This window comes from Chelonia mydas, chromosome 28 (assembly GCF_015237465.2).
Source record: "Chelonia mydas isolate rCheMyd1 chromosome 28, rCheMyd1.pri.v2, whole genome shotgun sequence".
NCBI classification, from domain to species: domain Eukaryota; kingdom Metazoa; phylum Chordata; order Testudines; family Cheloniidae; genus Chelonia; species Chelonia mydas.
This window is the reverse complement of record NC_051268.2, coordinates 6,865,003-6,892,882: the sequence shown is the minus strand read 5'-3', so window position 1 is coordinate 6,892,882 and position 27,880 is coordinate 6,865,003. Positions and strand designations below refer to the sequence as shown.

The following is a 27,880-nucleotide window of genomic DNA, read 5'->3' as shown; positions in this document are numbered from 1 at the left end:
AAAACAACAAGGAGTCCTTGTGGCACCTTAGAGACTAACAAATTTATTTGGGTGTAAGCTTTTGTGAGCTAAAACCCACTTCATCAGATGCATGAGTGGAAAATACAGAGGCAGGTATAAATACACACCACATGAAAGAACATGGGAGTTGCCTTACTGAGTGGGAGGTCAGTGCTAACGAGGCCAATTCAATTAGGGTGGATTGGCCCATTCCCCACAGCGATCACGTGCCAGCAATGCCCCTCTGCCATGAACATTGGCCAAACCGGACAGTCTCTACGTAAAAGAATAAATGGACACAAATCAGACGTCAAGAACTGTAACATTCAAAACTCAGTCGGAGAACACTTCAATCTCCCTGGACACTCAATAACAGACTTAAACGCGGCCATTCTTCACCAGAAAAACTTCAAAAACCAGACTTCAGCGAGAAACTGCAGACCTGGAATGAATTTGCAAACCTGACACCATCAAATTAGGCCTGAATAAGACTGGGAGTGGCTGGGTCCCTCCAATAAAATAATTTCCCTCTGTTCATACGCACACCTTCTTGTCAACCGTTGGGAATGGGCCACATCCACCTTGATTGAACTGGCCTCGGTTAGCACTTCAAAAAGTAATTTTCCCTGTGTTGATATTCACACCCTTCTTGTCAACTGTTGTAACGGGCGTCCATGTGTTAGCGTCCCCATAGAATCTGCCGGGCATTAGGACCGTGCATCGTTAACAATAAACCTGGCCAAGCGCCTTTGCCACCCAACCCAAGTCCGTGGTCTTCCTGGGCAGTTCGATCAAGACTTGTGGTGCCGGCTACCTGGCCAGAGTCGGGGGCAGCACGCAGAGGACACACACACAGCCAACCCCTGACAACAGAGAGGGACAGAGAGTTTGAGCCTGCCTTCCCTCCTTTAGCAACAACCAGAGCTCTCTGGGGAGAGCAGCGAATGAAACCAGCTCCCCCTGGGCACAGCTGCTGATCTCATTTGCCCCATGGTAAATCTGGAGTCACTCCTTGTCTTTCCTTGCAGTGACTCCGGATTAACACTCGTCCCAATGAGACCAGAAGCACAGTTCAGAAAGGATGAGGCCAGAATCCTCTTCAACAGATCACCGTGTGCGAGTGACTCACCCCCCTTCCCACCTCCCTCGATCTAGGGCAAGAACTCGGGGTAACAGTTTTCCCTCCAGAACCTGAAGCCCCCTGCAATTTTCCAGAGGGGAGAGAAGCAGAAATTAGTGGTGGTTTCACCTCACAGTGTTTGATAAGTGGATAGAAAGTTATCACCTGCCTCTGCTGGCCAGTGCACACAGGCAGAGGGAGCCCGGGGGGACGCTTCTTTAACAGGAGAAGGGAAGGCCTGGAGGGGCCAAAATAGAATAAGAAATTTCCATGTCCCATGTCACTAGCAAATAATGGCCACCTGGATCCACCCCAGAGGTGGCCTGCATTCTTAGCACTGCATGGGAAGCCGCCCCTCACGGAGACCTTTGTCACGGGGTTTGGGATACTTCTGGACCCACGCTGCACTCAGAGGGACCTCCTCATCCCGTGCCAGCTGGAGAAAAGAAAAGGGTCCAGCCAACTCTCCCTGTCGCCAGCTGGGAGCCACTGATCCCCCAAAGAGGGGGAGGCCTCTGGCTGCGATGTCTATTAATATGTGGCTGGTCTCGTCATCGGCAAACCTTTTAACAGAGATAACGGGGGGGACAAACGATTCGCAAGGAGAGGGAAAAGACGATCACTGGGCAATTTAACTCCCTGCGACCTCCAGGATGGAGAACGACTCAGGGCCACCGGTCCCCTCCAAGGAAGAAGTTGCTGGGATTTAGAGACATGGGGAAGAGCCCCAAACCCGAGAGGATTTTTAATTGACATTTGATAATGACCTAGAAAGATGCAAAACCTGAGACTTGAGATCAGTGTTCAGAAAGAGAAAAGGGCAGAAATCGGAGGAATTTTGGATCCATTTTTGCAAATTAGAGAGCAAAGTGGAAAATCTGAGGGATTTTATGTCCGTTGTTGTAAGAGGTAAAATCTGAGTGTGTTTCCCTTCCTCATTCGAAAAATGGAGAGAGAAAAAAGAGGCACCGTTTGCAAAAAAAATTCTACTGTGTTCACGTTCAAGAATTTGAGAAAAAGCCTAAATCTGAGATTTTGTTGTTATTTTATAATTAAGAGATGGAAAATTCTCCGGGTATGAGGAATTCGACTAATTAGTAATAGACAACTAGAGAGAAAGTGGGGCAAAAATGTTAGGGTATTTTAGATCAGTCTTTGAGATTCGCAGAGAAAATGGGTCACAAACTCCGCATTTGATCACCTGAGAGAAAAACGCCCAGACCCGGAGGGGATTTAATGTGGCTATTAAATAACGGGAGGGGGAAAAGGGGGACAGTTCGAAGGGATTTTATGGGACTGTCCAACACAGAAACACAAGTGATGGTCCCCCCCCACCCCCACTATTCACAATGGGCCGCAGGGAGACCCTCGGGGAGCCAGTTTTAAGGGGGCCGGGGAGGGGAAGGTCCCTGGAGGAGGGAAGGGGGCAGCAGTGGGGGGATGGGGCAGGTGGCTGGGGCAACTGCTGATGGGGGGGGCAGCCACGTGGAGGGGGGGAACCTGGTTCTGGGCCGCCCCCATGGGGGGGGACACGTGCCCCTCCCTTCCCCACCCTGGCAGGAGACCGCCCCCCCCATCCCCACCCCAGAGGGCAGCCGGGTCTCAGGGCTCCCCCAAACAGCCCCCCCCCGACCCCCACCCCTTTGGGGGAAAGACTCAGAGCAACAATTTCCCACCCGCCCCAGGGCAAATCGCTGCAGGGTGGGGGGACCCCCCCCGGGGGGGGAGACCGTCAAGGGACATTGGAGGGTTATGGCCAGAACAGGGGGGCTCCGGGGGGCTGATGGTTGGAGGGGAAGGGGGGGGGTCGCCCCCTGATTTTACAGCCACGTGTGAGACACTGAGAGAGAAAAGGGGAAGAACGGGGGGGGGGGGGGGGCAAGGGGCACAAACAGGGACCGGATCCAATTAACTCCCCCCCCCGGGAATTTCCCGGCTGCCCAGAGACAGCTCAAGCCTCCGGCTTCTCCCCGCCGAGACCCACTCACCGTCCTTTGTTCTCCCCGGCTCCGGCCTCCTTCCTCCCGGCCCCTTCCTGTGCCCCGCACATACCAGCCCGGGCGGCGGCGCTTGCTGCAGCCCGGACGCCTGGGTCCCCGCCGCGCACGGCAGCCCGGACGCCTGGGTCCTCAGCGCCTCGTGACCGCTGCTCCGCGGCCCGGAGCCGGGTCCCCGCCGCGGGGGGGGGGCGACAGGGAGCCGAGGATCCCCACAGGGCACCAGCCCCACCGTGCCCGACTCCGGCCTGGCGTTGGGGGGGCCTCAGCTCCCCGATTTTCTGTCTAGCCACTTCAGACCCCCCCAACCGGAAAGAGGCCGGCGCTGCTTCGGGGGGGGGACAGGCGTAAAAATGTGAGCTCGGCCTCCCAAAGCCAGGGAGAGAACCCAGGACTCCGGGCTCCCTGACCCACCCCCGGTCTAACCCACCAGCCCCCACTCCCCTCCCAGAGCCAGGGAGAGAACCCAGGAGTCCTGGCTCCTAGCCCCCCCTGCTCTAACCCACCAGCCCCCACTCCCCTTCCCAGAGCCAGGGAGAGAACCCAGGAGTCCTGGCTCCCAGCCCCCACTGCTCCAACCACTAGCCCCCACTCCCCTCCCAGAGCCAGGGAGAGAACCCAGGAGTCCTGGCTCCCAGCCCCCACTGCTCCAACCACTAGCCCCCACTCCCTTCCCAGAGCCAGAGGAGAGAACCCAGGAGTCCTGGCTCCCAGCCCCCGCCTGCAGCCACTGGACCCCACTCTCCTCCCAGAGGTCCAGGCGACCCACCTTCTAGCCGCTAACCAGTAAGTGCTGGTCAGAGGTGGGGGAGGGACTGGGCTGTTGGCTCACAGGCCCGGCAAGTCCTGTGCTGGGCCCTCGGACCGCCTGGGTTCACACCCAGAGGCAGCTGTTGCCCAAGGAGCTATGGGAAAGAGCTGAGACTGCAGTCCCGCAGGGTGAGGTGGGTATTGGTGCCAGCTCGAAAGGGTGCCAGGGAAAATGCCCAAGCTCCCCTCCTCACCGCCCCGCCCAGCACAGGATGCCTGGGTTCTATCCCCGGTGGGGGATTTTTGTCCTTCTCTGCCTCAGTTTCCCCTGGGTAACCTGAGGCCGATTCCATGCCTCTCGGGGGGGTTGTGGGAAAAGCAGGGAGTCTAGGGGAAGCGGGGTGGGGGGGCATCCTCCATCTCTCCCACCATGGTTCTTCCCGATCCCTGATGTGGTGAGGTGGCTGAGCCCTGCCACACGCTGGGTGTCCTTGCTCCAGGTGGAGGCCAGCGTGTGCTCGCAGGGTCCTGTGGCAGGGAGTCCCCAGGCTCGCAGCACCACAGGTCCAGATCGGACCCTCCCACCGAGACTCTCCCCAGACGCTCCCCCCATGAGCCACTAGGACCCAGGCCCACCCACCTCATTGGCCAGGACCCCCCCCGGAATCCCACCACTCCACCTTCCTGGTACCCACCACACCACCTGCCTAGGACCCCCAAAGGGAGATTCCCACCGGGGGCTCCCAGCGGCCACCCCCCCCCACACACACACTTCACCAGCCAGGGGCGCCCACACTGGAACTCAGTCCCCCATTGCCTGTCTGGGACCCCCGGACCCAGCCCCCAGATCCCTGCTCCCCGCTGACACCCCCCCCCGACTCCAGCCAGAGCCCTCCCAGGTCAGTCTGCCCAGAGACCCTCCCTCCCTCCACGCCCCTCCATTACCAGCTGCACCGAGAGCCAAAGGGACCCCCCCTCACAGCACCCTGATCTCCCTCTGGTCCCTTCCCGATTCCCCCCCCACCAACACACTGGTTCCCCCTGCCCCAGGCTCCACCAGTCTCTACCCTCCCCTTCTCCAAATCCCTGATCTCCCCCCACCGCCCCCATCCCGTACTGCCCCGCCCCGCTCTTCCTGGTCTCTTACTTCATCCAACCCCCCCCAGATATCTTCCCAACCCTAATATCTCCCCAGCGCCTCTCTGTCCAGTGCCCCTGCAAGGTCCCCCCAATCCCTTACTAACCCGCCCCCCATTGCCTCCTTGACTTCCCCATCTTTCTGCTTTCCCCGGCCCCCCTAAAACCGCAATCTCCCCAGGACCCTCTGTGCCCCTCCCCAGGTACCCTGGGTCTCTTGCGCCCCTGGCCCCTCTCCACCCGAGTGCCCCCAGCCCCCCGGCCATGGGCTGCGGCTTCTGCTCAGGTGATGGTGATGAGACACAGCTGCGGCTGCCGGGGGGAGCTCCGGGCGCAAGGCACCTACCCCAGACCCACTGCTGCTGTCTGGGCCCACTGGGCGAGCAAAGGGGCGGCCACCCTGCAGCGGGGGCTACCGCCCTCCCGGCTCTGCCAGCTGGGCATGAATGGGGTCCTGCTGGGTGGCTGTGGGCTGGCGGATGGTACCCTCTGGGGGCCTGACTGGCACCTCAGCCCCTTGTGTAGCGGGCGGGCCGGGGTCCTGGGTCCCGTCTTGGAGCTAGGGCAGATTGGGGGAGTGGGGCGTGGCCAGGGCAGAATGGGGGGGCAAGGGGTGGGCCCTAGACCGGGGCAGATTTGGGGGGTGGAGCACGGCAAATGATGGTTTGCTAATGACCAAAAGTATAAGCAGAAATCTTGACGTACTCATGAATGTCATTTCTTTTGAGGTTCATATTTTAAATTCTATTTGGTACCCTCATTTATTTGTCTCAAACTGCGACTTTAATGCTGGTAGCTAAAACTATGTCCAAGTAGATTTCCCTGCCCTTTCAGTGTCAACATTTTTTCTTTTCTTTTTTTTAATTTTTCACTAATTGAATGCCTTATTCATACGGAGAGACCTGTGACATATCCCACTGCGTGTGAATGAAGATGCTTGTTCGTGATCTAGGACGTTATTCTACTCTCCCTATTCTCTTCCTGTGTACTTCGCCCTCACTAGGCATATGTAACAAAGATCTTGTCTGACTCTTCTATGCACAGTTCGAGTCTCCTGTACTTTCCCGAGTACGAATGTCTTTATACTCCAAATACGTCTCTGTAAACGAATTAAACTTTTAATTAGAAATCACATAATAATTGCACAGCATTAAGAAATAATCATACAAATTTGACACGGAGTACTTTCAGAATGAGGGGCCGCAGCTGGGTCATCTTCCACAGTTTCTGTTTTCCAGAGTCCAATTGTAGACTCCCCAGTTTTTCCGCGGATGAAGGATCTGAAATGTATAGGGAGTAGCCAGGTGGGCTGCCCACAAGGAAAACTGCCTCCCCGGCTTCAGGATCAAACACAGAGAATGTCTGGTAACTGCAACAGTCTGCCCCTCCCCGTGACCGACACAAAGGAGGAACAAAATGCATCGTTTTTAAAAATCTGTGTTGATTTTCGCCAGTACAAACCAGTGAACTTTTCAGTATGAAGAACATGGCTGAACTGTGTCATAGCAAAACTATGGATCAGACATCAAAGGCTACAACCGTAAAGTATGTAATTAGGAATGTAAACAAGTCCATAGAAAAATCAGCATCTAGCAGCAAATGACGTAAGAGAAGAGTACAGCATGTGTTTCAGTGTTTGCAGGATGCAGGGGATTACTTACAGAAATAAGGCTTTTAAAAGAAATTTTCAATTGGGGAAAGGGGAGGAGTCCAAGACAGTACTGAAGATCATAGAGTCATTTTAGATAGGTGGATTCTTTGGAAAAGGTAACAGCAAAAATATGAGCACAGGCCCAGATCCACAAAGATAGAAATTAGGATCCTAAATACTTTTGTGGATCATAGAATCATAGAATATCAGGGTTGGAAGGGACCTCAGGAGGTCATCTAGTCCAACCTCCTGCTCAAAGCAGGACCGATCCCCAATTAAATCATCCCAGCCAGGACTTTGTCAAGCCTGACCTTAAAAACTTCTAGGGAAGGAGATTCCACCACCTCCCTAGGTAACGCATTCCAGTGCTTCACCACCCTCGTCGTGAAAAAGTTTTTCCAAATATCCAACCTAAACCTCCCCCACTGCAACTTGAGACCATTACTCCTTGTTCTGTCATCGGCTACCACTGAGAACAGTCTAGATCCATCCTCTTTGGAACCCCCTTTCAGGTAGTTGAAAGCAGCTATCAAATCCCCCCTCATTCTTCTCTTCCGTAGACTAAACAATCCCAGTTCCCTCAGCCTCTCCTCATAAGTCATGTGTTCCAGTCCCCTAATCATTTTTGTTGCCCTCCGCTGGACTCTTTCCAATTTTCCCACATTCTTCTTGTCGTGTGGGGCCCAAAACTGGACACAGTACTCCAGATGAGGCCTCACCAGTGTCGAATAGAGGGGAACGATCACGTCCCTCGATCTGCTGGCAATGCCCCTACTTATACATCCCAAAATGCCATTGGCCTTCTTGGCAACAAGGGCACACTGCTGACTCATATCCAGCTTCTCGTCCACTGTCACCCCTAGGTCCTTTTCCGCAGAACTGCTGCCGAGCCATTCGGTCCCTAGTCTGCAGCTGTGCATTGGGTTCTTCCGTCCTAAGTGCAGGAGTCTGCACTTGTCCTTGTTGAACCTCATCAGATTTCTTTTGGCCCAATCCTCCAATTTGTCTAGGTCCCTCTGTATCCTATCCCTACCCTCCAGCTTATCTACCACTCCTCGCAGTTTAGTATCATCTGCAACTTGTTGAGGGTGCAATCCACACCATCCTCCAGATCATTAATGAAGATATTGAACAAAACTGGCCCTAGGACTGACCCTTGGGGCACTCCACTTGATACCGGCTGCCAACTAGACATGGAGCCATTGATCACTACCCGTTGAGCCGACAATCTAGCCAGCTTTCTCTCCACCTTATCGTCCATTCATCCAGCCCATACTTCTTTAACTTGCTGACAAGAATACCGTGGGAGACCGTGTCAAAAGCTTTGCTAAAGTCAAGGAACAACACGTCCACTGCTTTCCCTTCATCCACAGAGCCAGTTCTCTCGTCATATAAGGCAATTAGATTAGTCAGCATGACTTGCCCTTGGTGAATCCATGCTGACTGTTCCTGATCACCTTCCTCTCCTCTAAATGCTTCAGGATTGATTCCTTGAGGACCTGCTCCATGATTTTTCCAAGGACTGAGGTGAGGCTGACTGGCCTGTAGTTCCCAGGATCCTCCTTCTTCCCTTTTTTAAAGATGGGCACTACGTTAGCCTTTTTCCAGTCGTCACTGGTCCTAGCGCACCCTAACGGCTCAGGAACAAAATGGCAAACAGAGCTAGGGCTGTCAAGCGATTAAAAAAAAATCAATCGTGATTAATTGCACGATTAATTGCGCTGTTAATAGTAGAATACCATTTATTTAAGTATGTTTGGACGTTTTCTACTTTTTCAAATATATTGATTTCAATTACAACACAGAATACAGCGTGTGCAGTGCTCACTGTATGTTTGATTACGAATATTTGCACTGTAAAAAACAAAACCATTATTTTTGAATTCATCTAATACAAGTACTGTCATGCAATCTCTTCATCATGAAAGATGAACTTACAAATGTAGAATTATGGACAAAAAAAAAAAACCCCTGCATTCAAAAATAAACAATGTAAAACTTTAGAGCCTAGAAGTCCAATCAGTCCTCCTTCTTCTTCAGCCAATCACTCTGACAAACAATTTTTAAGTTGCACTTTCATGATAAAGAGATCGCACCGCAGTACTTGTATGAGGTGAATTGAAAAATACAATTTCTTTTGTTTATAATTTTTGCAGCGCAAATATTTGTAATCAAAATACTGTAAAGTGAGCACTGTACCCTTTGTATTCTGTGTTGTAATTGAAATCGATATATTTGAAAACGTAGAAAAGCATCCAAAAATATTTATAATAAATTTAAATAGGTCCTCTATTATTGTTTAACAGTGTGAGTAAAACTGCAATTAATCACAATATTTTTTGTAATCTAGTTAATTTGTTTTGCGTGAATCGCTTGTGTTAACTGCGATTAATTGGCAGACCTAGTTTTGCCATCAGCCCTGGAATCGATCAGCCTTGAAGTCACATGTACCAAAAAATAAACATTTATATTATATGAACAAAAATTTAGAATGAAACATTGCAAATTACAAAATCATCGTCAAAACATAGGAACCATTATACTAGAAACACTGAGCTGTCGTTGGTAAAAGTAGCAAGTATTAACACGTTCAGTAATTGTTGGCTATTAAAATATCAGTTCCATAGCACAGGGGCATCCAGCCGCACAATGCTAACACCGGTAAATGAGGGAAGAATAAAAAGAGTAATAAAAAACATTTTAAAAAGCGAATAAAAGGAGTGCAACTCCCTTGACACTGGATTCCCAAAGCAGGGAATCAGAAGAGCAGATAAACCAAATCTGGGAACTGCGAGGAGGCTTTCTGCAGACGTATGGACTCATAGAAACTTAGAAGATCAGGGTGGGAAGGGCCCTCAGGAGGTATCTAGTCCAACCCCCTGCTCAAGGCAGGACCAATCCCCAACGAAATCATCCCAGCCAGGGCTTTGTCAAGCCGGGCCTTAAAAACTTCTAAGGAAGGAGATTCCACCACCTCCCTAGGGAACCCATTCCAGTGTTTCACCACCCTCCTAGTGAAATAGTGTTTCCTAATATCCAACCGAAACCTCCCCCACTGCAACTTGAGACCATTACTCCTCGTTCTGTCATCTGCCACCACTGAGAACAGCCAAGCTCCAGTATAATAAACTGAGAAGCGACTCTTTTAAACACTAAAAACATGCATGGGGTGTGTGTATGCAGAACATTTCACTGAACCAAGTCTCCTTTCGCAGCTCAATAAGTCATTCTTGACGGGGAAGAGCTGCCTTCTCTAGACTGTACGTCTGATTTCACCTCACTTAAAAATCTTCTTGCTTGCAAAATCAGACAATAACATACAAAAGTATCACAGCACACTAGGACTGAACAACTGCTTAATTTCTCATTTTACCATAGAATTATAAATCCAGTGGAAAATAAACCTTGCACAGACATTGCAGCGTACAGGGTAGAGAGTAGTATGAACAAGTCACTGTCTGTTTGCAATTTTAGTTTGCATTAACAACGAGGAGTCCTTGTGGCACCTTAGAGACAAACAAATGTATTTAGGAATAAGCTTTCGTGGGCTAGAACCCACTTCATCAGATGCATGGACTGGGTTATAGCCCACGAAAGCTTATGCCCATATACATTTGTTCCTCTCTAAGGTGCCACAAGGACTCCTTGTTTTTGCTGATACAGACTAACACGGCCACCCCTGTGAAACCTGTCACCATGCAAGGCATTAGTTTGTACTGACTTTGCAAATCTCTAGATGAGTTGATCTGCCCTCTGGAAGACCTCTGCGTACCCCCAGGGTTACACGTCCCCCTGGTTGAGCACCACGCTCCAGGCACTGGGGTGCCCTGTGTCTTTAAACACGCAGCCCTGGGAAGCAGGTGCGGAGTTTATATTGTGTGTGGGTTTCCCCTCTACCACTGCAATGCGTCTCCCCTGGTCTTGACCCCCCAGCCCCTGATTCTGTCCCCATATGGCCCCTCTCCTTGCCTTGCCTCCAGCTGATCGACCCTCCTGGGCGGGCAGTGCGGCCCTGCACAGATTCCCAGCCGCCCCTCTGATTTCCCCTCTAAACCTCAGCAGGGAGAGCAGGGGTGACCCCCAGGGAGGGCAGCCTTTGCAGGGGCAGCCCGGCTGGTGTTTGCAGGAGACCTGGAAGGGGCTGGAGCAGCTGGGGCGGAGGCAGGAAAATCCTGCGGCGGCTCCGGGCTGGGCAATACAAGGCGCTGCTCCCCCATGGGGGTCTGTGCTGGGGGGGAGTCATTAACCCCTCCCTGCCCAGCCGGGGGGGACGTTCCCCAGCTGGGACCAGCCCCCTGGGCAGCCCCGGGCCGGAGCCTGCAGGTAATTAACCAAGGGCTGGGGGGGAGACGCCTCTGCACAAGGGGGCCCAGGTCCCCCCGCCCCTGGGAACCGGCCCCCGGGTTGTTCCCACACCTGGGGCGGGCCCCGAGCTGCGTTCACACCAGTGACCCCGCTGCCCTCCCCCCCCCGGCCCCCGGCTCCAGCCAGGGGCTGCCCCAGAGGCGGGGGAGGGGTCAGATGGGGCAAGAGACCGGGCCCCAGGGGGTTCCCCTTCGTGTGTCTGGGGGTGCAGGGGCCGGGAAGGGAGGGATGAGAAATGAGCCAGAGATGGAGGGAAGGGACAGACCGTGTGAATGGGGGTGGGGGGGTTGGACCTGGCTCTGGACAGGCTGGAGATGCGGGGGCGGGGGGGGTTCTCTCTGGTTTTGCCACTTCAGTCTCAAACACTGAATAATTTCTCCTGAATTCTTCCCCTTTCCCCTCCAATTATAAAATATGGGGATAAAATCCATGTCGATCCCCCCCTTTTCTCTCCAATGATTGTCTCTATCGTCCTCAGATTTTGCCCCATTTTCTAATTCCCAAAGGTCAGTTTAAAGTCTCAGTTGTGAGCTATTTCCCCACCCATTTTATCTGCAGCCAATTGTCCTTGTTCAGGTGGGAAATCGTCGCCCCGAGTCATTCCCCCAACTGTGGGTCCAGCTTAGGGGAGCCTGGAGATGCGTCTGGCTCTGGGGTGGGACGGGACGGTCGGTCTCTGCCAGCAACAGGGCCTGGGAGGGACACGGGGGGAAGGGAAAAGAGATTTTTCTCAGTGGCGTAACCAGGCCCAGCTGCCGCCCCCCCCCACCCCCCCCATCTGCCCAGTGCAGCTCCCCACAGCCACCAGCTGCCTGTCCCCTGCCCCTCCCATCCTGCTGCCCCCTCCCCACCGCCAGGGAGCCTTCCTGCTCCAGACCCCCCTCCCTGGTCTTCCTAAAACACCTTCACAAAGGGCTCCCTGCTGCCCAGGGGAATGGTGGGGAACCGTTACTGTCTGTGTATTTTACAATCCCATACATTCCTTTCAGACTTTCCCACTCGCCCCTCGAATTATTGACCATCCCTCAGACCTTGGTGTTTTGATCTTATATTATCGAATATTTCGGTTTTGACCCATTTTTCTCCCCAGTTCTCAAGAACTGATCTAAAGTGCCCTGAGCGGCCAGGTGGGTGACGTGTCCTCTTTCGCTGGGCCGATTTCCGTTGGTGAAAGAGACACGCTTTCGAGATCCACAGAGCTTCTCCTCAGGTCTGGGGAAGGTACTCAGCCTAGAACAGATTGAGAATCCTAAGAAATTAACCCATATTGCCTCAACCTAAAGTGAAAAGAACAGGAGGACTTGTGGCCCCTTAGAGACGAACAAATTTATTAGCGCATAAGCTTTCGTGAGCTACAGCTCACTTCCTCGGAGGCCTCTGACGTGGGCAGTTAACACCGCTGCATTCGTAGGACATCAAAATACAAGTCCACCCAAACGAGGATGAGTTTGTTAACAAAGAACAGAGATTTAAGTGATGTGAGGTAAGAGCGGAAGACAGGTACGGTTACAAACAAAACGTATTTCCTAGCGACGAAGGGCATGTCTACGGTGGTGAACATACAGCTGTACCAATGCAAGGTCTTTTAAAGGGCAGTGATTTGCGATAAGGCTTCGGCCTCCCAGTTTGGCAACAGTATCAGGATTGACAGGGTGAGAACCACTGCTTTGAATATCACTAGATGGAGAGACTCTAGGGAGACACGAGGAACAACTATTAGAGGGGATACAATCACTGATTTTCACATGTCTGTTTATTCATCATTTCCCCGAGCAGATAAAGAAAGGCCAAAGCATAGGAACGTAACAGAAGACGGAGGGAAAGTACATAACGTCCAGCATCGATAGGTTCCCACTCACATCCCCTTGGGGAACGCTGGAATAGGTAAGATGATCATCAGGTGTTGGCAAGCATTAGGAAAGGGATCGATAATAAGACAGAAAATATCTGTCTTATTGTCTCATCTTGAATACTGCGTGCAGATGTGGTTGCCCCATCTCAAAAAAGATATATTGGAATTGGAAAAGGTTCAGAAAAGGGCAACAAAAATGATGAGGGGGATGGAACAGCTTCCATATGAGGAGAGACTAATAAGGCTGGGACTTTTCAGCTTGGAAAAGAGACGGCTAAGGGGGGATATGATTGTGGTCTATAAAATCATGACTGGTGTAGAGAAAGTAGATAAGGACGTGTTATTTACCCCTTCTCATAACACAAGAACTAGGGGTCACCAAATGAAAATTAATAGGCAGCAGGTTTAAAAACAAACAAAGGAAGTATTTCTTCACACAACGCACAGTTAACTTGTGGAACTCCTTGCCAGAGGATGTTGTGAAGGCCAAGACCATAACAGGGTTCAAAAATGAACTAGATAAGTTCATGGAGGTCAGGTCCATCAATGGCTATTAGCCAGGCTGGGCAGGGAGGGTGTCCCTAGCCTCTGTTTGCCAGAAGCTGGGAATGGGAGAGAGAGGATGGATCACTTGATGATGACCTGTTCTGTTCATTCCCTCTGGGGCACCTGGGCTTGGCCACTGTCGGAAGACAGGACACTGGGAAAAATGAACCTTTGGTCTGACCCAGTAGGGCCATTCTTATGGTGGTTGTCTGCTGGACATCTTCTGATGTGTTCCCCACCCTGCCGCACACAAGCTGGGTGCTGTCTTTTATCCTGAGTTACGCTTATGCCCCCTAAGACTCATACATATGTATAAAGGCTTATCCTTCTCTGTCCTTCCACATCCTACTAAATTCAGGATGCCCCATTTTCCGTAGGCTAATTAGTTCCTCTTACCCTCACTAACACTGGCATCAATCAGTTACTAAAGTAACTTGCGCTTATTTTAGAATTCCCCCAAATATTTGTGACTGTTCTGAACTGACATCTTGCGGTGTTAACAGGTACATGGTGGCAAGTTTTCCTAAGCATCAGCAATGAACACGCTTTTGCTGTAGTCATGCAATTTATGGGTTCAGGGTCATGTCTTGGGTAACTGGTCCTGTCAACATATCTTGGGCTTAAGGCCTTGTCTGGCTAAGCCTAATATCTTACAGGCCTTCAGCCTCGCTTTACAGCCTTATCTTACCTACACACCTAATTCACATTCATCTGTGATACAGTCCAAACCCTGTGGTGCTATTCCTGCTTCTCTTTTACCAGGTCAAATCTACGTAGAGCGACAGTGTCCTGTGATATACAGGAAGCTAGATCAGATGATCTGGTGGTCCTTTCTGGCCTCGGCCTCTGTGACCATGACTCTTTGATTATGAGCAAAAGTATCCCCAAAAACCTATGAGGGGTTGCTTCCCCCAGCACTGAGATGCAGCCACCTCTAGAGTGGGTCAGTGGCCATTATTTGCCAGTGACAGAGCCTGGAAATGTCTTAAATATTTTGGCTCTTCTGTGCCCTACATTCTCTTGTTCAAGAAGCATCATCCCCCAGGGCTCCCGGCTGCCGGTGTGGATGGCCGGCAGATCATACAATCATAGAATATCAGGGTTGGAAGGGACCTCAGGAGGTATCTAGTCCAACCCCCTGCTCAAAGCAGGACCAATCCCCAATTTTTGCCCCGGATCCCTAAATTTTTGCCCCCTCAAGGACTGAACTCACAACCCTGGGTTTAGCAGGCCAATGCTCAAACCACTGAGGGGCCCGGGGGATTTAAAAGGACCCAGTGGCCCCCAGCACGCAGCGGGGCTAAGGGAAGATTCCTGCCTGCCCTCACTCTGCACTGCTCCCGGAAGCAGCCAGCACCTTCCTGTGGCCCCTGGGGAGGGGGTCTCCGTGGGCTGCGCCTGCCCTGAGCGCCGACTCCACAGCTCCCATTGGTCGGGAACTGCGGCCAATGGGAGCTGTGGGGGCGGTGCCTGTGGGCAGTGGCATGTGGAGACGCCCTGGCCCCCCACCTCCCTAACGGGGGGGGCCCGGGTGCTCAGGGGAGAGTTGGCAGGGCTGGGGCACGTTCCCTACTTGGTTCCTAGGAAGCCGCGACCTCCAGTTCCTAGATCCATGTGGTGCCTTCCCTCCACCCCGAGCCCCGGTTCTGCAGCTCTCCAAACTGGAGAAATGGTCTGAAGTCAATAGGATGAAATTCAGTAAGGACAAATGCAAAGGAGCAATCAATTGCACACACACAAAATGGGCAATGACGGCCTAGGAAGGAGCCCTGCGGGAAGGGATCTGGGGGTCAGAGTGGATCACAAGCTAAATATGAGTCAACAGTGTAACGCTGCTGCTGCAAAAAAAAAGGAAACATCCTTCTGGGACGTATTAGCAGGAGTGTTGAAAGCAAGACACGAGAATTACCGTAATTCTTCCGCTCTACTCCGCGCGGATTAGGCCTCAACTGGAGCATTGTGTCCAGTTCTGGGCACCACACTTCAGGAAAGAGGTGGACAAATTGGGGAAAGTCCAGAGAAGAGCAACAAAAACGATTCAAGGTCTAGAAAACATGACCCATCAGGGAAGGTTGAAAACACTGGCTTTGTTTTAGTCTGGAGAAGAGAAGACTGAGGGGGGACATGATCACAGTTTTCAAGGACATAAAAGGTGGTTACAAGGAGGAGGGAGAAGAATTGTTCTCCTTAACCTCTGGGGACAGGACAAGAAGCAATGGGCTTAAATTGCAGCAAGGGCGGTTCAGGTTGGACATTAGGAAAAACTTCCTACCTGTCGGGGTGGTGAAGCACTGGAGTAAATTTCCCAGGGAGGTTGTGGAATCTCCATCGTTGGGGATTTTTAAGAGCAGGCTGGACAGACACCTGCCAGGGATGGTCTAGATAAAACTTAGTCCTGCCATGAGTGCAGGGGACGGGACCAGCTGACCTCTCGAGGTCCCTTCCAGTCCTACGATTGGCTGGGAACCACAGCCAATGGGAGCTGCGGGGGCGGTGCCTGTGGGCAGAGGCAGCATGTGGAGCTGAGGGAGGGGAGTTCCTGTCGCCCTTCCGGGGAGCCCCCCCCCCAGGTAAGCACCGCCCCACACCCTAATCCCCAGCCCTGAGCCCCCTCACCCACAGCTATGTAGGTACTCTTACCCCACTCTTATTACCAGGGCTTGTGTTTGGGACATTTCTGGCGTTTGAATGGCAGAGCCGGGAATGTCTTTCTGCAGGGAAAGGTTTGGGAAGGGGGTGGGCAGAGCACTGGGATGTGACGCTAACTGAAGCCTGTTCTGACATCTCCCCGAATGCTCCTTTTGCCTTGACAGGCTGCAGAATAACCTCCGTGTTTTGTCCCAGACCGTCCCGTCCTCCCGTGGGACGGGGAAGGGAAAGGGTTGCCCTGGAACCGGTTCAGGTAGGGACTGTCCGGGAGTTGCCGATGGGAAAGGAGCAGTGAATGCATTGGCGGTGGGAGAAGGCAGACAAATGTGCCATGGTGCTGAAAGAGGGTGTGACAAACTTGCTGAGACTTGTGTCACCCGGTTCCTAGAGTCTAGGAGGAGACTCTTAGGGTTGGGGGGGGGAATGCCTTCATTTTTGGAACAGGAAACAACCCCCCCCCACCCTGGACAGTCTTGGGAAAACCTTCCAGACCCCTTGGGCTGGAGCCGGAACTGATCAACCAGCGGCTGCTGTGAGAGAAGAAGGGGGCACCCACCAGTGGGGCTTAAGGGAGATGCTCCATCCCCTCACATCCAGCTGCTGGGAATGGGGAGGGAGCTGGGCTACTTACCAAGGGGCCTGGAGCCTGCTGGGGGCGGGGGGTCTCCATCTCCTGTATCAGCCCCTGGCTAGTAGGGGAGTGATGGATGTGAGGACCCCTGTCCCCTCTCTCTGCTGGGAGGGGTGAGGGGCTCTCGCTTTCTCCCTCACCCTGATGCCTCCTGGATGCTCTGAGTGGGGTGGAGGTGGGACTCTGTTGACTGGCGATCCACCCAGAGCTTTCCGTTTGATTGGCTCCTCTCCCCCACGAATAGTGGGGCTGTGAGTGGGGCAGCAGGTCCTAAGCGGGGGGCTCTTGCTCTTTCAGGGGCGGTGACCTTCGAGGACGGTGGGCTGTGTATTTCACCAACGGAAGAGGGGGCTCTTGCTGGACCCCGCTCAGAGAGCCCTCCACAGAGACGTCATGCAGGAGACCTATGAGAATGTGACCTCGCTGGGTAAGGGTTCCCGTCCCCGTGGTTACTAGAAGGGGAAGTGACTAATTAAGGTTCATGTCACCCGCACAATGTAACCTTAACTCTGCCCTGTTTCAGCGACACCCCACCATGCCAGGGACACACACACCAGCCCTGTGCCCTGCCCTGCTACACAACACGGGAAACAGAGCACGGGAGAACTACAGCACAAAGTCTAACAACTCTTTGCTAAGGCAGAACGGGGGGATAGGTCTGGCCTCGTGAACGGAAGCTGCTCTGAGCTTCCTCCACGCAAACCAACCCAGACTTGCAAAATCTTACCACCCATTTACCCTCCCCGTGAGGATTCCTTCTGCGTCATTGTCTTCACTGAAGCCCTGGAGGGCATTAACCCAGAGCGCTGACCGTTCCCACGGCAAAAACGCCTCCTTGCGCACCTTCCCTGGCACCACCTGGAAAACTCAGCCCTGAAATAAGGCAGACTTGGGCCCTCAGGGGCCACCTGTACAACACAGACGGTAGAATTTCATCCAGTCACTGCTGTCATAAGCTGAATACCTTGCCTTGGACTAAATCATCTTCCGGAAAGGCGTCCAGCCTCGACTTGAAGACTTCAAGAGATGGCGAAACCTCCACTTCCCTCGGTAGCTCTCAACCTCTGCACCACCCTGACAGACACATTCGCAGGGGCTATTGCCGGCTCCGGGGTTAGTGGCCGGGGGCAGAGTTAAGGTGGCAATGCAAGGATGTAGTGTACTTTACCTCTTCATTTCTGGTTTTCAGAGGTTAACTTTAGCCACCGTCCGTATGCTGGAAGGGCCTGAGGCAGCGCTGGGCAACTGTAGTTAATTAACGTAGTTTATGGACATTTGATTTCCTTCATTTTTTTTTAATGAACTTTTTTGCCACTATAATTGTGTCTACACTAGAGATTTTGCTGGCGTAGCTCTTGCGGGGGGGAGGGTTTCACACCCCTAACCCACAGAGCTATGTTGGCCTACACTTCTAAGTGTAGACCAGGGAAAAGTCTGCATTTGGATTTAAGTACTCTAAAATATTGCTCTTAACCCAGGCATGTTGATATCAGAGGACAAAACTTCCAAAAGGAACTCCTTCAAAATGCAATAAAAATACACAACACATGTTGTCCGAAAGCTTTATCTCAGGAGCCCCTTGATCCATTAAACCCAAATTTCAACCAATAACCCTGCTCGGCGTGCCAATGAAGAGTAGCAAATTTCAAGACAACATGCGTAAGCGTGAGTACGTCACCACAGTCAGAATGATCATGCCAAACCAAGCTAATTTCCTTCTTTGACAAGGTTACTGGCTGTGTTCCCTCTTAATTTTTCCCATCCATGTGCGGAATGAGTTTTGTTACGTGCACCAGCATGGAGGTGATGTGTGGCAGGGGTGGGGATGAGGGTTTCAGGGTGTAGGAGGGGGCTCAGGGCTGGGGCGGAGGGTTTGGGTGTGTGTGTGTGGGGGTGAGGGGTGCGGGCTCTGGGGTGGGGCCGGGGATGAGGGGTTTGGGTTGCAGGTTCCCCACAACCCTCTCTCCCCGCACCAGCACCTGGGCTGTGGGGGGAGAGGCGCCCCTCCCCACTGCAGTAGCTCTGGGGCTGGGGCCGGGGGAGAGCATCTTTTCCCCACCACGGCAGGTCCGGGGCTGTTACCTGCACACAATAGGGCACCCCACCTTTTCCCAGTCCATAGGGCTCCAGGTGTAACCCGGTTAATGTAGGCACTCACACGTTGTCCCAATTCGTAAGGCTCCAGGCAAAAAGCACCTACCTGTTCCCAATTCGGAGGGCTCAGGGTGTAACTAACCTGGTCAATGTAAGTACCCACACCCTTTCCCAGTACGTAGGGCTCTGGGTGTATCCTACTTCTGCAGGTGTGCAGGACCTTTTACCAGTGAAAGAGCCTTACACGGTAATATCCCGATCCTCTATTTATTAACAATTACCAAGCAGAATACACATTAAGCCTACAATGCCATGCTCACCAGCCCTGATCACGCAGGCGAACTTTCCCTGTTGGCCAGGCAAGGTTGCTCCACGTCACAGTCGGGCAGAGGATTCTTAACAGCCCTGATCTTAGGCTGAGTCTTGGGGGTGAGTTCTTCTTCTTCCAGGTCTTTCCGTCGTCGTCTTCTTCTTCTCTTCCCAGCCGGTCTCCTTCTTGGACCTCACTTTATACAGTGAAACTTGAGTCCTGCTTAGCTAGACCTTAACCAATCATTATCCTAAAATTTTACTAACCAAGCCTAACATAGTGTAACAAAATTCTTTAAGCTATCCTACCCCACCACCTTCATTAATTTACACCTAGCAAAATTAATTATGAAACAATTAAAGAACCAGACAGAGACTATACAGACAAACAATAGGGAAGTGAGGACCATAATGACAAAACAATAAAGAAATGAGGACTTCACAACCACTACTATTGATAAGTGATTTCTTGACAGACAGGACGCCATCGAACTGAGTTTTCTTTAGCCATCTTAAGATCTGTTTCTTTATCTGGTGATAGTGGGTGCCATTAAGATGGGGGGTCTCCTTCCTGACAGCCGGATATGACATTGTTTTAATATAAGTTAGATGGAATGTGAGGATGTGACTTCCGGCTTCTCAGCTAATGACTGCTACTCGGATGCTCTTTTAATCTGGCTGCAAACGAAGGCCTTATCATTACATAGCTGGGGCCGGGGGAGAGGCGCCTCTCCCCGGCTGCAGTCCTGAGCGCCTGCATGGCCCTTGATAGGCTGCTGCACGGCCGTACAGCTTAGAGGGAACTTAGATTACTGGCCTAGTGGATGCGGGGGAAGCAGTAGAGTTATTATAGCTTGATCTGAGGAATAGTGACACAGTCCCACATGACATTTACACAAGGAAATGAGAGGAATATGGGGTAGATGAAACTACTGTGAGTGGTACTGATGGGTGCGCAACTGGTTGGAAGACAGTAATCAAAGAGTAATTATCAATAGTTCACTCTCATATTGGGAGGGTGTCTCTTAATTGGGGTCAGTCCTGGGTCTGGTACTATTCAATATTTTAATTAATTACGTGGACAGTGGAGTGGAGAGTATGCCTATAGAATTTGTGGTTGACACCAAGCTGGGAAGGATTGCAGGCACTTTGGAGAACACTATTAGAATTTAAAATCACTCTGACAAATTGCTCTGAAATCAACAAGATGAAATTCAATAAAGGCAAGTTCAAAGTACTCCACTTCGGAAGGAAAAAATCCAATACACGACTACAATGGAGAATATCTGTCTCGGTGGCAGTCCTGCTGAAAAAGATCTGAGGCTAAAAAGAAGCCCTGGCTGGGATGATTTGATTGGGGATTGGTCCTGCTTTGAGCAGGGGGTTGGACTAGATGACCTCCTGAGGTCCCTTCCAACCCTGATATTCTATGATTCTATGATTCTATAGCAGATCACAAAGTGAATACGAGTCAACAATGTGATGCTGTTGCAAATAAAGCTAAGATCGTTGTTTGGTGTATTACCTGGAGTGTCAGATGTAAGATATGGGTCGTACTTGTCCTGCTCTATTTGGTACTGATGCGGTCTCAGTGTCTAATTCTGAGCATCACGCTTTAGATGCGGGAAAATTAGAGAGAGTTGAGAAGAAAGCAACAAAAAATACAAAATTTAGAAAACTTCACCCGTGGGGAAAGGTTACAAAAAACTGGACAATTTTAGGCTTGAGAAAAGAAGGGTGAGAGGGGGATCGGATAAAAATGTGATGGTCTGCTGTAAGAAGGATGGCGCTGAATAATTCTGCATGCCCACCAGGGTAGAACAAGAAACGATTAACTTAATCTGAAGCAAGGGAGATTTAGGTTCGATATTCGGAAAAGCTTTCTAACGATAAGGGGAGTTAATTACTGAAATAGGTTCCCAAGGGAGATTGTGGAATCCCTATAGTTGTAGGTTTTTAAGAACAGGTTGGACACACACACCTGTCAGGGATGGTCTAAGGTTTCTTTGTCCTGCCACAGGACGTCTTTCCAAGGTGCCTTCCAGTGCTACCTTTCTATAATTCTATCCCCCTTCTCCACACGCTGGGCAATTTTCATACTCCCCACCGTTACACCTGACTCTCTATAGTCCATAATTCCTCAAAATGGGCTTTATTGACGTCTCATACCCCTGAGATCCTGTATTCAGTGACATCCCTTCTCCCTCCTCTTCCTTACTGCACGGAACCCCACTAACCCATTCTCACCAGTCCCAGCTTCCTGAGGACTTTTCCCACTATCACTGGGTCTCATTCTGTCAGTCAGAAGCCGTTTCAGGGGGACTTCCCCTCTGGCCAGAGTCTTCACTTCCTGGGCCATGGAGTTACCTACCCTATGTTTTAGGAGCCCCTTTGATGAGGCGTGTCTGGCTGTGTTTGTTCCCAGCAGAGATGGAGATAGGGAATTCACTCAAAAGCAGAGGGACCTGCACCTTTGAGCATATGGGGAGCTGGCCCCGGGGTTTTATTGCTTTAAAATGAGCTGGGGTTAAAATAGTAGAACATTGTTCGGTGACAAATGTCCCATGAATTCCCCTGATCTCCCTTGTTTTCCTTCTCATGAGCAGGTATTCCAGCCTCCAATCCTGATGTGCTCTCCCAGCTGGAACGAGGGGAGGAGCCGTGGGTCCTGGAGCTCCAGGACAGAGAGCTCCTGAGAGATGGCTGCACAGGTAAGGACTCATTAAACCAACTCAAAGACTGACAGTGCCTGAAGGAAACAAGTGGGTTTGCCTACCAAGACCTTGGGAGCTGTCCGTGTTCAGGATTGTCCCCAGCAGGGGTCAGGTCCTCAGGGCAGATATGGCTCAGGGCTTCCTACCCATCCCGACCCCCGGCAGGAGGTCCTTCCCTTCCCTCTGAGTGTTTGCATGCGACATAGAGGCAGGCTCAATTCCCTCCTCTCTCCCCCATGGGGAAGAGTTTAGGGGAATTCGTTTCCTGATAATTTTCCCCCATTTCTCCAACACTTGTGGTTTGCTCTCCTCTTTTTCCATTCCTGTTTCTGAGGTTTCTCTCTCTCTATCCCATCAGGTGACAGGATGGAGAGTGAGAACAGGGAGCAGATTTCTCAGCAGGAAGTGGCTGAGGGAGAGGCACATAGGGGATTATTGCAAAGATCTAAAAGGAATGCGGCCATGTGTTGTGAGCAGGGAAAAGCCTGCGAGAGTCAGCGCAGACCAGAGAAGGAGCAGGAAAACCAGCCAGGGGAGAAAGCTGGTGAATCCATTAATTGTGAGGGAACGCACAAGAACCTCAAGGAATCCACAGCCCAGCAGAGAATCCTCGTGGGAGAGGGAAACATCTCATGCACTCAGCGTGGGGAAAACTTCAGTAACTGCTCAGTCCTTATTAACCATGAGAGAATCCTCACGAAAGAGAGACCCTATGAATGCTGTGAGTGTGGGAAAACCTTCACTCGGAGCTCACACCTCACTCGACATCAGAGAAGCCATACGGGAGAGAAGCCCTATGAATGCTGTGAGTGCGGGAAAAGTTTCAGTCAGAGTTCAGACCTTATTAGACATCAGCAAATTCACATGGGAGAGAGACCGTACGAATGCTGTGAGTGCGGGAAAAACTTTATTTACCGCTCAGACCTTATTAGACACCAGAGAATCCACACAGGACTGAGACCCTACGAATGCCCAGAGTGTGGGAAGAGCTTCAGTGACCGCTCAGACCTTCTTATGCATCAGAGAATCCACACGGGAGAGAGACCCTATGAGTGCTGTGAGTGCGGGAAACGCTTCACTCGGCATTCACACCTTGTTCGGCATCAGAGAAGCCACACGGGGGACAAACCCTATGAGTGCTGTGACTGCGGGAAAAGCTTTGTTGACCGCTCAGCCCTTATTAATCATCAGAGAATCCACACAGGAGAGAGACCCTATGAATGCCGTGAGTGCGGGAAAACCTTCATTGCCAGCTCAGCCTTTAGTAAACATCAGAGGATCCACAAAGGAGAGAGACTTTATGAGTGCTCTGAGTGTGGGAAAAACTTCAATGTGAGCTCAGCCCTGGTTAGGCATCAGAGAGTCCACACAGGAGAGAGACCCTATAGATGCTCCAAGTGTGGGAAAAGCTTCCATCAGAGGTCACACCTCATTTATCATCAGAGAATCTGCAAGGGAGATGAACAACATACAGCTCTTGTCCAGGAATGACAAAGGATTTTTTTTCCCTGTAGGTCTTTTGCTACATAGTGACCTGCAAGGCTATTTGCACCGTTTGCTTCGCTCTGTCCCCTCAGCTTACTCATGTGAATTGCCAGTTTTTGCCTTTGCAATTCACTCTTCTTTGGAGTCTCTCCCATGGTCCTTATGATCAAATCCTTTGTCCTATGAGTCTTGTGACTATGTGTCCTTCCTACCAGATATTTCCATCAGCCCCATGTGGGAGAGATAGGAGTTATGACAGGTTCCCTGGGGTGCAACCTGGAACTGGGGTACCAGTAAGCCCTCTGTCTTACCAGCCTGGGCTCCCTCTCACAATATGATGCTGTGACAAGCTGCAAACCTTTCTCCAGGTCCTGCGGTTACACAGCCATCCAGAGGCTGGGATACATCCAACGGAGTAATACGAATGCTTCTCCTAGGCACTCATGTACCAACAATAGAGAGGCTTCAGCCAATTTCTCTAGCTCTCCAGACTAGGACCCCAGGTCTGTACCATCTTGCCCTCGTTAGAAGACTGACCAGTGTGAGTTTATAACCCAGTTTGCCCCTCCCTCAATGTGGAGAGGACGTGCACCAGCTCTTGTTCCTGAGCAGATTTCTCAAGCACTGCAAGCAAAACACTCTGTTTTAGGTTAAATATAAAACAGATTTATTAAGGATAGAAAGGTAGATTTTAAGTGATTATTAGTAATAAGCGCACAGATCAAAGTTGGTTACCTATGAAATAAAAAGTAAAATCGCAATCTGAGTTCTATAAACTAGACAACATTTGAATCAAGCCGTGTCTCACCCTGATGACATAGTTCCTTCATACACAGGCTCTGATTCACCACCTCCCCAGGTCAGTCTTTGTCCTCCACACATGTTTCCACGTGCTGAGTTGGGAGGGGAGTGCGGACAAATGATGACGTCACTTCCTCTCCTTTATAGTTTCCTCCAGCTTGCTGGAAAGACCCTTTGCTATGAGATGAGTCAAGCAGCCTCCATTGTCTATGTGCTGTCTCTGAGAGGTCTCCATTGTATGCAGTTCCTGGGGTCATCCTTGTGAGTGTGTGTATTCCCCTTAATGGGCCGTCATCAGTGTCTGCCTGCCCCATTGTTGTACCTGAAAGGCTGATTGTGGGTGTTCCCAACTTCATAACACATTCAGTCACATACACATAGCCAAACTTCGTAAAGCCACATGACAGCACATACAATCCAACAGGGTACTAATGGTGAACAGATCAAGACTTCTAGAATGATATCCTTATAAGGCATACTTTGTTTAAAAAAAAACCATCATAATGATATCACCATTGTGAATACGGGGTGCCAGGGTTTTGCTTTGGGGAACAGAGTGTCACCGGGGTGACCTTAACTAACTACATCAAGGTAAAATCTACCTGGACCTCATCTCCCCTAGATTGCCCAGGGAGTTAGCTAGCTTGAGTTAACTATTCTGATATAAATACACAGCGAAAGACAGAGTCTGTGCATAGTGGACAGACGCATCTTGCACATTTCCTCCATTATTTTTGTACCGTGTTTCTCATTTAAAAGATATTTAAATATAACAAGAGCAGGGGCAGTGGGGGACAAGTGTCATCTCAACCTCTGTGACAGCCGAGGGAGATGGGGTGAATCGGAGGAATTTCCTCCCTCCCCATCATCCCCCAGCAGTGCTACTTATGGTCAGAGCCATACACAGCATTTATCTCCTTCACAGTTTGATTTCTGTGATCCTAAAACAGACTCATTAGAGCTGGAGAGGAAAGTGTCACAGAAGTGGAAGGGAAATTTGAATGGAGCCCGAACACAGTGTGATCATTCAGAGTTTACATCCCAGTTTCCAAAGCCATTGGTTGGCTTTTTCCTGCCAAGCTGGGATGGCTTGCAGATGGGAAAGTTGGCTGTTTTTCTCCCACTATGATGATGCTAAAACTTTCTTAAATAACACACCTCCCTATTTCTGAGACAACGCTGAGTGAAGCGGCTTTGAATGGATGAGAGAAGAGGACCGTGGGAGAATCTTTTCTCCTGATTCTGAGTATCAGATGTAACCTGCTCTGGAATTTCACCCTCTACGAACCTGAAAGGGTCTTACACCACTCTGAGATGTGGCTATTTGCTGTTTTAACAAAATTAGTTGCTAGGACCTTTTATAATTCAAGTGTAAAAACCTGCTACCATCTGTGTCACAAGAGTTAAATAGTGTGCTAAAAAAAAAAACAAAAACCCTGTACGTTAAAAAATGTAAATACATTAAACATTTTAGAAATTCACCCAAATCTTCTATTTTAAAAAGCACAAAAAACCAACCCCCCCATGTACATTAAATTAAACTCCCAAATATGTTGAAAAATCTTAGCTTTTATATTTACAAAAAATATCAGCCATTCAAGAACATAAAACTGTTATAAAACTTAGCAATCTTAAAAAAAAAAAGCAAGCTTTAAAATCAGACGATATAAACTTACTAAACAAGAAATAAACAACGGGTGTTCCTTCAATTAAAAGTGCACAATAAAGTTACTAAAATAATTAAATCAGGAAAATGCAAGAATTTAAAAGAGTAAAAGCAAAAGGGTTGATACCAAAAAAACTGCAAAATGTTTTAAAAGCTCAAGTGACATTGAGGGAAAAGCTAAAACTTTGGAAAAGCTTAGTTTAAAAAAATACCGTGGCGCAAGAACAAAATAACATGGTTAAAAAATCATCAAAAATTTACACTTGTCTCACCCTTGCTTCCTCTAAAACTATTTTTAAAAGCTTTAAATTAATTAGCAAAAATATAAAGCAAGCACACCTGAAACAACAGTACAAACAAGCAAAAATTCCAAAGTAGCGAGTAAAAATTATTTTGTATTATTATTATTTGTATTAGCCAAATAATGACGTTTAATCCAGCTAATCAAAAGGCTGTTATTTATTGGTACTTAACTGTTGTTTAAAAAAAAAAATTGAAGACAGAAAAGTTAGTTCTCACAGACAAAATACAGGTTTCCGAGTAGCCGCCGTGTTAGTCTGTATCCGCAAAAAGAACAGGAGGGCTTGTGGCAGCTTAGAGGCAAATAAATTTGTTAGTCTCTAAGGTGCCACAAGACAAAATACAGTTATTGAAACATGTCTACTAAATGGTTACAGAGTAAACAGCACCTTTGTCGACAACGTGTCAGCAGCGTTTTAAACTAACATTGCTATCTTTAAGGGGAGGGTGTGGTATTTTTCAGTACGGTACTTCCTCACCGCCTGGCAAACAGCTTATAATATTAAACAAAAAGGATAAAGAACTTCTAAACATTACACAAAGTTACGGCAAACCTATTGGGAAGTTCCAACACATCCCCTGTGTAAAGAGCGTAATTTAAGGTACTTTTTACCAGGACATTAAATTCTCAAATACAAAGTCCCTCTGCTTGGGTGGATAAACCCTAAAACAGACTGAATAAGTGAAGTCCTAAAGCGTGCTGAAAAGCTGTAAAACACAACCCAAGTGAACAAACGAACAAGATCTCCACTGTAAAAATTACTAATAGGTAGTAAAATAAAAGAAAGCATTAACTAAAATAAACAAAAAGATTTCTGCCCTGGAAACCAGAGGTCTACTCCTTTTCCTTTTCTACTCCTCTTTCCCTCTTTAGCCTCCTCTTTTGCGTCCATCCACCGCTCTGGCTAACCTCGGAACCTCATTATCTGTAAAAAATAGCAGTATATACATTTTTTTAAAATAAAGCCTAGCAATAAAAAGGTATTTTAATTTAACAGTCTGAGGTAATAACATCCAGAAACGCTATTAAATTGGTTTCAAAGGAGCAGCCGTGTTAGTCTGTATTCGCAAAAAGAAAAGGAGGACTTGTGGCACCTTAGAGACGAACCAATTTATTTGAGCATAAGCTTTCGTGAGCTACAGCCGATGAAGTGAGCTGCAGCTCACGAAAGCTTATGCTCAAATAAATTGGTTCGTCTCGAAGGTGCCACAAGTCCTCCTTTTCTTTTTGCTATTAAATTGCAAAGCTCAAAAAAGTTTAAAAGTGCCCTCGTTTTCAATGCCCTTGCAAAATCTTTGCCTCCTAATAAGGGGAAAATACAGTTTTATTATGCAAAATTTTAATAAAAGCCAGCTTTCAAAATGTTGTGATTTCATGTCGCGTTTTCACAAGTCGCACAGCCCGGTTCTGCCCGTAAAGGTTCTAAAGAGAGCACGTGGCTGTGGAGTGAGTCGCCTTACCCACTTTAAAGCTAAGCAGATTGGAAAGATGGAGTTTTACAATTGAAGGTAAAATCTTCCTATGAAAAGAAAAGCAGCTTGAAACCATTTGAGTCAGCCGGTCGTGGATGCTTAAAAACTGTTTCTCCCACACAGAAAAAGTGCACCCAAAAAGCAATAGAAGTAAGGAGTTTTTCCCATACACGTTTTCCTTTCCCCTCTGCCTCTCTTCCCCACTCCTCTTTGCCTAAACCCTTCCCTGGTTCATCTCTTTCCCTCCCCTCCCTTGGCCAATCTGCTCTCCCAACGGTCCCTGCTTTACTTTCTACCATTCCTCCCCCTTCTCCTTACGGCTTGAAGCCTGTTCAAAGAG

The 27,880-nt window shown here is 49.7% G+C and overlaps 4 protein-coding genes and 1 long non-coding RNA gene across 7 annotated transcripts in view; 3 read left to right on the top strand and 2 right to left on the bottom strand.

Annotated features, from left to right (window-relative positions):
* LOC102930400 (zinc finger protein 501) overlaps positions 1-3,496 on the bottom strand; it is a 1,110,025-nt gene extending 1,106,529 nt beyond the window's left edge. The window contains exons 1-2 of one of the 2 annotated variants that reach the window (XM_043537402.1): positions 3,109-3,496; positions 158-276 (exon numbers count right to left, since the gene is read on the bottom strand). The gene's annotated coding sequence lies outside the window, so the exon portion shown is untranslated. The remainder of the gene's footprint in view (positions 1-157; positions 277-3,108) is intronic. The other variant, XM_043537403.1, reaches the window with a different exon arrangement.
* The window catches only part of LOC102933291 (zinc finger protein OZF), a 1,218,290-nt gene that overhangs the window by 172,625 nt on the left and 1,017,785 nt on the right, over positions 1-27,880 (bottom strand). The window lies entirely within an intron of this gene.
* LOC102934530 (zinc finger protein OZF) overlaps positions 1-27,880 on the top strand; it is a 1,287,564-nt gene that overhangs the window by 1,134,412 nt on the left and 125,272 nt on the right.
* On the top strand, positions 7,201-19,427 carry LOC122463971. The gene is made up of 3 exons (XR_006287774.1): positions 7,201-7,211; positions 8,035-8,041; positions 19,277-19,427. It is a non-coding gene; the product is annotated as an uncharacterized LOC122463971 (long non-coding RNA).
* On the top strand, positions 22,177-24,143 carry LOC102935865 (zinc finger protein OZF-like). Its single transcript, XM_037887257.2, has one exon. It carries the CDS (start codon positions 22,182-22,184, stop codon positions 23,304-23,306), a length of 1,125 nt encoding a protein of 374 aa, XP_037743185.2. The 5' UTR covers positions 22,177-22,181; the 3' UTR covers positions 23,307-24,143.